Source organism: Malus domestica, chromosome 07 (genome assembly GCF_042453785.1).
Source record: "Malus domestica chromosome 07, GDT2T_hap1".
Taxonomy (NCBI): Eukaryota; Viridiplantae; Streptophyta; class Magnoliopsida; order Rosales; family Rosaceae; genus Malus; species Malus domestica.
This window is the reverse complement of record NC_091667.1, coordinates 26,449,579-26,461,006: the sequence shown is the minus strand read 5'-3', so window position 1 is coordinate 26,461,006 and position 11,428 is coordinate 26,449,579. Positions and strand designations below refer to the sequence as shown.

The following is an 11,428-nucleotide window of genomic DNA, read 5'->3' as shown; positions in this document are numbered from 1 at the left end:
GGTGAGGCAAACCATACACCATGCACCTTTCTTACAGCATTCTTAAACTGTCATAGTTCAAATGCCCAAATCTTCTGTGTCATTTGCATGTATTTCCTTCAATAGTTGCTTTATTTGCTACAATGTGATCCACAAATTCAAATATTAGAGGGAAACATATATTTTACCTTCATTTGCACAGTAGCAACATGGTCTTGCAATTCCCTATCACCAAATGCTAGCCAATACCCATGTTCTACCATTTGGCCTACACTGAGAAGGTTCTCATCTAAACCAGGTACAATCATGACTTCTGGTATTGACCTAGTTCCTCTCTTAGTCTCCACTACCAGAGTCCATTTCCCAATTGAATCAACCAAGTCCCATGTGCTCATTTTCACCTTACACCTTATACTTTTGTTAATGTTGATAAGCAATGATTCAATACTAGTCATGTGGTTACTGCAACCACTGTCCAGATACCAAACACCACTATTTTCTTACACAGAGGCCTTATGGCAAGCATAGAACATCATTGCATTGTCCTGAACATGGTTCAAATAGTTAGCAGCATATGTTTTCTTAGGTTGATGACAAACCTTCACTCCATGTCCAAATCTGTTGCAATTATGGCATTTAGGTTTTCCCTTAAACCAACATTCTCCATAGTGAGCCTTATCACAGATTTTGCATTTTTGTTTAGCACCCTCAGTGATCCCACCCTGTCTCTCAGGCTGGTGAGTATTGTTTCCCATTTCTTAGGCTTAGACTTCCAATTCTTCTTTCCCTTACTGTGATTTCCCGGTGTAAATGGCCCATTTTGTGCTTTAGGTACAAGATTCATACTAGAGAAAGCATGCTCTGAGCTTGCAACATCATCCTCATGTCTACTCAACCTAAGCTCATAACTCTTAAAAGATCCTACCACTTCTTACACAATCACAGCATTGAAATCAGAAGTTCTTTCAATCACAACACAGATTGGATCATGTTTACTAGACAAACTAATTAAAACCTTTTGAACCTCTCTTTGGTGAGTGAGGATCTCACCATAAGATTTCATCTGATTAATTAGTTCAAATAATCTAGTAAGATAGGCAGATAGAGATTCATTTTCTTTCATCCTCATATATTCAAATTCACGATGCAAACTTTGGAGTTTGATAGATCTTGCGTGTTCATCGCCATGAAATTCCTCTTGGAGTAGATCCCACACACCCTTGGATGTCTCTTGGTTCACAATCCGAGGGAATATCTTCTTAGAGACTGCACTATGAATGATTCCCAATGCTTTAGCATCCATTAGTTGATACTCCATGAGTGCACTGAGCTTATCATCGTCTCCTTCAAAGCCATCCAACTCAGCTGAATCTTCCTTGCCATCCTCCTTCTTTGTTTTCCCCTTTTTTTCCTTCTTCTTCGATTCTGGAATAGTAATCCCCTTGTCTACCAGTTTCCAAATCTCACACGATTGGAAAATGGTGACCATTCTCACCTTCCAGAACTCGAACTATGTTCCATAAAAAACGAGAGCTCGTAAATCACTACTTCCAAACCTAGCCATTTCAGCTTGAATCGGAATGAAATTGAGAGTTTTCTCGTTGGATTCTCTCACACAATTTCACAGAAATCAACACCTAGTCCGAAATCGTACTTAGGCTCTTGATACCATGTTAGAATATGAACTATTTGATGGTGTATTTGCAGCAATTTAGCACAGAGAGAAAGACGATTTAGAGAGAAAGAGAATGAAGAGATAGAGAGAGAGTGCTCAGAATTTCAGAGAGAACTAGAATGCTCTTCTGCATGTGCTCATTTCATCACACCAGCATTTACATAATCGTTCGAGAGGGAGAGAATCTAAGATAGCCTATGAGCTCATCCAACCATTCATTACAAGACCCTATGAGATCTTGACACTTGCTCACATTTGAGCCTACTACAAATTGATCTAATCTCAGCCCTTGATCACTAACAACTCTAATTACTCAAACTAACAGCTTGCTACAAATAATGAAATGACATTTTAGACCTTAATCAACCAACAGACATGAGATTATGAATATCTTTTTCCACTTTGGAAGGATCCAGCGAAACAGCAAACCCGGAGGAACTACAAATCCTGCAACTTCCCCCTCATCCAACCGCGAGCTCTCCACAAGTAAAGTTATTTCAGCATTTGCTTCGGGGTTCTCCACAAGTAATTTATTAAATTTTTGTTATTAATCTTCTTCAATTTATTTGATCTAACGATCAAAAACGGAAAGAAGTGTGTGAGAAGTAAGAATGAGTGTGTAAATAACACTACCCAACTAAAACTATAGTGCTCACGTTTTATCAACACGTGATAAGATTTTTAACCCTTGTAAAATATGGATAAAAACACTTAAAAATACTTGTAAGAGTAAAAAGTAATTGTAGAATAAATTGAATGAATTATTTATCTTTAAAACCAAATCTTAATTAATTACTTAAAATAAAGTTTGGAAAAAGTTGATTTTGGAATTTAAAATAATAAAAACGAAAATAAAACAATTGAATTAAACTTTTAATGAAAATTGGCAATATAAAGAAAAGTAAATTGTTTTGGAAAAAAACAAAGGTAAAAGGTATTAGGATTTAACCGTCACCGCAAATAATCCCACCTAATTTTACCAATTACTTATGAATTACACATGCAATTTTCAAGGTTAGGTTTTCCTTTTGCAAATTCTACTTGTGGCATTCAAGCTAGAACGTATATCAAACATGCAATCTGCCTTTGGCATTCAAATCAAATGTAAACATGCATAACTCATTACGCTTTGTGAAAATCCTTTGAAAAACTATGCAACCATTAAGGCGTGGCATTTGCCCTAAGTGAACATAAAATTATTAATCACAAGAAGCATTCTTCAATTTTACGGTGACATTCCAACATAAATTGCATCCAATTACTTATCTAAACATCCTAATGGTCACGAAACATTAAGACACAAAGACAGTTTAAGCACAGTGATTAATAAAGCATTATTAAAACTATGATCATAATGCCTTGTTATTGTGATTTCCAAATATGTCTTGCGCTGACCACCAGGGTAATTCATCACTCGTGTAAAGTTTGCTGTTAAAACAACTTACTATTTGAACATCTCAACGTGATCACAAAATATGCGACTTATCATTCTAAATCTTGAAACAAGAATTCTACACTCATCACATTTTGTATAACATACTTGTACAACCTCTCTAATAAAAATGAGACCTACTTGTATTAGCTAATCCTATCTCTACTAGAGGTGATACAAAAATGGTAAATGTAAAATTCTGACTTGGTTTTCCAGATGAACGAATGCCAAATAATTTAATTCAGTGCTAAGAAATTTAACTTGAAAATAAAGGGCGAAACGTAATCTGGAGCATATATACATGTTTCAAGTGCCAAAGAGGAATACAGAGCAAGAGTAGAGGTTTGATCACAGGGAAAAGTTCTTATTACCGGAACGCAATATGGCAAGGGAGGATTTATGTACAGATAGCACAGGACGTTATAACAGTTACAAATCCCGGTATAAATTGATAATAAACTTGAACGACTGAACAGATCACGGTACGTAGATTTACGATATATATGCCTTCACTAGATCTGTGTAATTGCAGATAAAGCCTGTCCTTGGACAAGTAATCTTACCATCATTCTTCCTTGCCATTTCTTCAAGAGCCTGCCGCCAAAAAATAAACCAGGTTAAAGAAGAATATTTCAAGACTAAATAACCAAGAACATCAAGTACTCGCAAAATGCAAGCGAACCTTAGAGCTGTAGACATGGCCATTGGGCAAGACTTGTGGTGGGTTCTCCGTGTCCATTAGTTCCTTGGTTATGTAGCAAACAAGCTTCGAGTGATGCTGCTTAGAATAAGGTAAGGGCAGGGCTAGTTTCCGGAAACCCTCCTGAGATAGTGGATCCTCCTTGGTGCAATCATCATCGTAACAATATCTGAATCAGGTCAGGGCAAAACAACACATCTGAATGCAATTAGCAGCTATAAAGGATGCACTGAAGGTGATTGAGAATTGCTCAAAATTCATTAAAGGGAGCTACAGTGTTGGTTGGTAAACCACTGACCAACTAATGACTTACAACCCTCAAGTTAGCGAGACATGAAATAACGCAAGATCTTCACAATGGATTAAGTGCTTGTCAATATCCTTCATTCTCTGTATTCACAAGAAAGAAAATGGCTAGTGAAGTAGAGTATATTTTGGTCGCTATTCTAATCAAATAACCATGTGCACAATGCTATAGCTGTTTCACCCTCCCCTTTGGAGTTTTGTTCTGCATAAGAAGTTTTGGGAGTTAACTCCATATAAATTTAACCTGATTGTACCAAGCCTACTACAATCCTGACTAAGAGGTAAATGTGGCAAGACGGAACAATGTATCAAATAAAAAATGAAAAAGGATACGGGGTTTTAAGAGCAGAAAGGCCTGCTTGCAGATAAATATTGAGCAAAGGCTCAAGTGTCATGCCATATAACTTGCAGAATTCCTGTTTAAATTGATCAACCAGGTAGTCCCATTGCTTTGGCTCAAATAACACCTGGAAAACATAACCACCCAAAGAAAAAATGAAATCACATACCAGAGATTAACCTGTAATATACAGCTCCAAATATGTAATAAAAGCACCAAACCAAAACATTTCACTGAAATGTATATTTCAACGCATATATCTCCCAAGGAGATGGCACGGATATTGAGTCATTTATTCTTTAAAACCTAGTCCTATATATCAACTGTTCAAGAATTCATGACATCTTATAATTCCTTAATATGTATGCTGAAGGCAGGATAACCAACAGATACAAAATTTAATCAGTGGAAACTATATCCCAAAGGGTACTACCATCACAAAGAGAAGAAGCAGGTGGATACATGCTAACTTGTAGTCAATAAGACAACATATTTTCTATACAGTAACTTCAACTAAACATGGGTATGATTCAGCACATTTTTCTATTCCAGAGCCAAGTTAGTCTAACTAGTTCCCGCAAAATAATAAGGGAAAACTGAAAAGTGAAAACTGTATGTCTATTCCGACAAAATCCGTAGCACAATTAAATTCAGAGAAGTAGAAACTGCAAATGCTACTCGAACATTATCAGAGAGAAAAGGATCACCTTGTATGTAGCACATTCAGTAGTACTCTTATAAGCTACCGTTACAAAGACCCGCTGCAATTCTTTCATATGAGTAGTTCCCCAGGGTGCAAGATATTTCCGAGCATATGTGATAGCTATGAAGTTATTTTCAGCTCGTACCAACTCTATAAACTCTTGAAGTCTCAGCTGAAACTCAAATTTACTCTGCCATCAATAAAGCATTTAGCATTAGACAAACTAATAACAAATTTTCAATGTGGTGCACTAAGTGCAATTCAATTGGTATAACTGTCAATAAGAACCTTTTTGAGGAAGGAAGCAGTTCAAGCATTCAAGGTACCAACTACTACTAACTCAAATAAATGAATTTTAAGAACCATTTTATCAGCAATTCACAAGCAGTTAAAGAAATGTAGCAGAAACAACATACATGTGGGAGCAATATCTTTTACCACCGTAAAAGCAGCAAAATGACTTTGAAAATGACCTAGAATCTATGAAAGATAAGTCATCTCTTTTACTTTCATCTCCTACTATGTATTCCAAGTACGGCGAAGCATAAGATAGAAACTCTAACAAGAACTAATAGTCCCTTGCAATTAGGATACCTAAAAAAAAGTTGCAAAAAGATAATAATAAGTCAAGATTCAGATAAACAAAGGGTACCTAAACCCTTCACAACTTTCTTCTGAACACAAGCAACAGAACAGATCATTTTAGAGACGGAATAGTAGTATTAGCAAACTCGTCTAACCCACCAATTAAAAGCAAGAATCCCTACCCTCCCCCCAAACCAAAGGGAGTACAGACCTTGGATTTCTTTAACCTTGACTTGTTCTCGGCGCACCAGGCTAGGGCAGGACCCACGTCCTTATTCTGAAGGGCTTCAATAACCTTTTTCGCTTCTTGGAATACATCAATATCAACAAGATCCTGACACATACGAAACTAATCAAGTGGCCAACATGTACCAACAGAAAATATGGAAAACTTCTGCAAACTGCAGTAGCAATAAGAGAGAAGGGATTCTAACAAGCAATGAATCTGGGAGAATAAAAGCTGTTATCCCCTATTTATTCTACTTACCTTCTTCACTTCCTAACTTCTATACTAGACCATAAAAGATCCAACCTATCGATTATGAAAGAAACAAGCTGCTTTCTTTCATTCACTTTCAACCAAAAAAAAAATACACTATAGTTTCACTCTTTTTTTCTTTCTGTACAGAACTCCCTTGGTCAAGCTATGGTTTAGTCGAATAATTCCTTCACTAATCTCAGTACGATATTTTCTTTCCATCGTTAGAAAATGTGAAGATGAATCTCGTTCAAATTGTAAAGTAGTGTGAGCAATTGGATAATGAGCATGAAGATAATAACAAAACCGTTTGCCAGATATATAATATTAACATTATAGTCACCCTTTCCAAAATCTTCAATCCCATTAATGCATTCAAACTACAATAACTCATGATATTCAAACCTTCCACGAATTCATAAACTTTGGAAAGAACAACACTTATGACAGAGCACACTGCATAAAGAGCCACAAACATGTAATGTAAACAAATATAGGACAGGAAATCAAAACTACCTGAATATTTCTACTTTCCGCCAGCTTCACTGCGGTGTCATAGTAAGACATCCGCAACATGTAGTCCACCAAGATCCGATTCACACGTGTGTTATTCCATTCAGACAGACTTTCCACATCTGCCGATTCTAAATGATCAAGCCGAGCCCGGCACCTCTGCGCCTGCAAGTGCTCTGTCTTACTCCCCTCTTCCAACTTAATCACGAAAAACAAACACCAATCAGCATGAAAACTCCAATAGCCAAATCCAATCACTCAAAGCACAAATACAAACAAAAGATAATCTCTTCAATTCTTAAAACACAAATATCCAATCTTGATTAGCTCAATGTCGATTAAGATCAATGAATTTCAACAGTTTAATAGTCAATGTCTACTCGAGCTGACAAATCCCGAATTAACCTCTGTTTGGTTGCCTCGAATTCATCGGATACTCGTTCTTTTATATTCCCTCTCACTCCTCCCCCATCCAAACAGGACAAAACAATCCAATCTAGGGTTTACATATGCAGTACCTTTCGTTTTAGCCCCTGCAGCCTGGAAACGAGGGAGCTGAGATGATTAACGGCGTCGTCAGACGACATGTCGTTCTTGTCGGCGGCCTCGGAGACGCCGTTAATAACGGCGGATATCTCCTTCTCGACGACGCGGTGGTTGGCGCGGATCGTCTTCTTGTAGTACTCGAATGGGACTCTGAGGAACTGGTGCTCGAGCTTCAGGGAGTCGGCGAGGTGGCTCAGTTTCGAGGACGGAGGAGGGCCTGCGGCGGTGGGGGCCGGACCTAGGGTCGGCCCTGGCGACGCGGCGGTGCCGTTGGGGAGGGAATCCATTTCCATTGAAGAAGGAGAAAGAGACGGATAGAGAGAATGATTGGGGAGATTTGAGAGTGGGAGTTGATGAATGACAGAGAAAGAGTAGGGACAAAGGCATATAGGAGAGAGGAGAAGACCTTAAACGACGGCGTAATTATTTCGTGGTTATTTTTACCGAGGAGGATTCTTACCCTCCTAATCTACCCTTTCATCTATTTCTATTTGAACAGTCACGATTAAATTACGTTAATATTTCATATTAATTTTTTTATAAAGATAATAAGATAAAAAGAAGGGTAAATTACATAGTAGCCCCTCAGGTTTGAGGTCTATTACAACCTCATACAACAACTTTAAAAAATTTCACTTTCATACATCCAATATCATTTTATTTCAAAATAACACCTCCGTTAGATTTTTCATCCATTAGTCTGTTAAATGCTGACATGGCTACCACATTTGTGTTGATGTGGCTGCCACGTGGAAAAAATATTAATTTTTTATTTTTTTAAAAAAAAACCTAAATCTTCTAAATATTAAAATTAATAAAAAAATTAAAAAAAAACTGAAACCTTCCCTCATCCTCCTCTCTTCTCCCCGCAACCCCACATCCCACCCCCACCCCCTCACCTCTCTACAACCCACATGAAAACCCACACCCCATCTTCACCCCCTCACCTCCCCGCAACCCAGATCCCCTTCTTTGTACGACCTACCTGAAAACCCACACGACCTACTACCTCCCCCCCCGCGACAACCCACATCAGATCGAGGTCCCCATCCAAACAACAATCCCGACCCTAACCCTAAACTCAAATCGAGGTCCAAACCCTCCATACCCACATCGCAATTCAACTTAATAACCCCAAAACTACGATCCTCGTCGTCAATATCTTCATAAACCAAAAGAGATTGAGGATGAGGGGTTGGGTCGGAATGGGCTCAACGTTCTGGTCGTCTCCATGGCGGTGAATTTGGGTCCTGCACTGCATCGCGGTCTGTACCGCAGAGCTCTCTCTCTGATCCCTCTGCTCCTCATGGAGGTCCTTCGTCACCACCCGATCTCGCCGTCGACCGAGATTTCTCATCGTCACCCTGCTGCTCCTGCTCGTTGTCGTCTTCGACGATGAAGATGATGCGGGTGAGGATGACGTCCTTGCAGTTCGGGGGGGGGATATGGGTTTCGCGCTGGAAGGGTGGTAATGGGATCTGGGTTAGGTTTCGCGCCGGGGGGGCGTGGTAATGGGATCTGGGTTGTTCTCTGGTTTTTTTTTTTTTCCTTCAAAGGTGCAGGTATGGGGTGGGGGAAGATGGGAGTAGGGAAAAAGAAGGCTAGGGGGTTCACGGGGGTGGGGTTTTGTTCAGCTTCTGGGTTTTTATTTTTTTTTATTTTTTTAAAATTTAGAAGATTTAGGTTTTTTTTTTAAAAAATAAAAAATTATTATTTTGCCACGTGGCACACATTTGGCAGCCACATCAGCACAAATGTGGCAGCCACGTCAGCATTTAACAGATTAATGGACGGAAAATCTAACGGATGTATTATTTTGAAATAAAATGGTACATGATGTATGAAAGTGAAATTTTTTAAAGTTGTTGTATGAGGTTATAATAGATCTCAAACCTGAGGGGCTACTATGTAATTTACCCTAAAAAGAAAGGAGATGATGAGAATTAGATAGTAGAGAATCCTACTCCGATTTCTACAACGGTTCCAACTGTTTTTTCTTTTTTGGGTCAGAAAATGTTTCATCAGTGAAAGGCCCAATAAAAGCAAATATATGGTGAGGCCTGGCCCAAAATAACACCTCTACCAGTCCGAACAAAAATCCCAAAACTAGAGCCCAAATAAAACGTTTACATTGTTTGACAATATATCGGCCCATCATTGTCCATCTAGAAGTGATCAACATAACCATACAAACGTTCTTTTTATTTTTTTAACAATCGGTAACATTAGTGAATTAAATTGTTAATTGTTTGTGATTAACGTAACAATACAAATGTTGTTACCAAACCAACCAGTCATTTTCTCGATAATAAGTTAAAGCTTAGGAAAATTTTATTTGAACCAGTTGCCTAATCTCTACACTCATTTTTTTTTTAAATTTCATATTCCAATTATACCCTAAATAAATATGGGTGTAGTGATAAAATGTTGAATTACAAGCCAATTTGATTAACTTTTTTAATTTTTTGCAGTTTGTGACCTTTAAATGATTATTAAGCAAATAAACACTTATGATTTATGTACGATTAAAATATATCAATCACAATCGAATGAATAAAGAAATACGCTGATGTAGTGGACCAAAATATTTTTCTTATTCATGTGCAATATTGTTACGCTTATAAGAGAAAAAACTAATTGGTACGAATAAGAGCAGTCACACGATAAAACCTTCTTTTTATAAAAGTAATTATTCCACCATTTTTGTCACTTGAGCAAACCCTAAGTTCATGATCACTAAAGATACAATGTTGCAATGTGAAAAAAGCTAAACGACCTATAATTGCTATTCATCATGACTTATACTCAAGGACGGTACACGCCACATAATTTATAGGATAGATGAGGACCCATATATAAATCTCATAAGTCATAAGACCTATCAAAATTTAAATTTCAAATCGTGTCTTTTAGTTCCTATGGGTTTTTTTATATGTTATTTTCTTTGTAAATCCACTTTTTTTCCGATTAAACGCTCAGATTTTAACTATTTGATCAAATTCCTATGTATTGTCGTCAAGGGGGTCGCTAGGTCTCGTGACATTTTTTTAATACATGTCAATGGTAAAATGTATTTGCCATATGCAATTTTAAGAAATTGTAACTCATTTTTCAATATAACGAAATGTTTATACTAAGAGGCTGGGCTGAGGATTTGAACTAAAACAAACAATGAGCTGGCTAATTTCGTATTGAACTTGCTATCTACGTGAGTCAAACTCAAGACATCTCACTTATAAGTGTAAATGAATACTACTAGACTGCAATGCCAAGTAGTACCAAAACGCTTTTAACTTCAAACGAAACAAAGTAACATCATGTAACGGTAGATTCTCTACGTTGCCAGATAAAATGTGATAATATTATGTTGTCAGACAATTTGTCATTTTTTAGCATCACACTTTTAATATGTCCACACAAGCAAATAAAAATTGCACTTGATTTACATGAAATTTTTTGCAACCCGCCAAAATTCCAGCTAAATAGTAAATGGTGGATTGTCATGATAGATAAAACCTTCATCTTCAATGAACTGCGTCTCTAATTCAAACTCTCCCCTTATTATAGTTTAGCTTACAACATAATGTGTATCATTAGTATAATTTTTTATTTTTAAAGAAAAAGGAAGCACACCTCTAGACCACGAGTATTCAAGCTCACTTATACCTGTATACACCAGATTCCGGCTCTATCAGACACCCGCTCCTCCCCCGCTCTTTCCGCAGACGACGACAACTTTCAAAACTTTCGCTTTCTGACTAATTTACCCTCCCATATATCACCAGACCAAAATAACACCCAAAAAAAATTTAATTAATTAAAACTAGCATATGGGCGCACACAAAGTGTGTGAAATTTTGTTTTTGAAATAGAAGGAGAGATGAAGAGAGTTATAGAGAATGTGGAAGTTTGAAGTTTTTTTTATTTTTTTAATTAGAGATATGTTATTATTACATATAGATGAGACTTTGAAAAAAAAAAACAAAATTTGAATGTGTAAAATTACATTTCTACCTATATTTCTTATTCATGTTTTGCTTTAATTAAAAAGTTAAATCAGTAATTTTATAGGATTTTGATATTGTTTTATTAATTAGTAGGAATTAAAAACCAAAAAAGCCTTCTAATTGGACCGGGCCATATAATAATCGATTGACTCACTCTCACTCCC

At 37.1% G+C, this 11,428-nt stretch overlaps 1 protein-coding gene across 1 annotated transcript; it reads right to left on the bottom strand.

The window, feature by feature from the left end:
• Positions 1–3,354: 3,354 nt before the first annotated feature.
• On the bottom strand, positions 3,355–7,732 carry LOC103446936 (protein MAEA homolog). Its single transcript, XM_008386092.4, has 7 exons — positions 7,230–7,732; positions 6,715–6,909; positions 5,932–6,054; positions 5,140–5,325; positions 4,426–4,559; positions 3,769–3,955; positions 3,355–3,680 (listed from the first exon to the last, which is right to left on the bottom strand). The coding sequence occupies exons 1-7, from the start codon at positions 7,548–7,550 to the stop codon at positions 3,579–3,581; spliced, it is 1,248 nt and encodes a 415-aa protein (XP_008384314.1). The 5' UTR covers positions 7,551–7,732; the 3' UTR covers positions 3,355–3,578.
• Positions 7,733–11,428: the final 3,696 nt, after the last annotated feature.

What these genes read in the sequence shown, in the direction of transcription:
- LOC103446936 (XM_008386092.4), bottom strand. Translation starts at nt 7,550, where the DNA reads ATGGAAATGGATTCCCTCCCCAACGGCACCGCCGCGTCGCCAGGGCCG. An exon ending in CTGAATGTGCTACATACAAG is followed by an intron (nt 4,560 to 5,139) that starts GTGATCCTTTTC and finishes TATGTTTTCCAG; the next exon opens with GTGTTATTTGAGCCAAAGCA. An exon ending in GCCATGTCTACAGCTCTAAG is followed by an intron (nt 3,681 to 3,768) that starts GTTCGCTTGCAT and finishes TTTTGGCGGCAG; the next exon opens with GCTCTTGAAGAAATGGCAAG.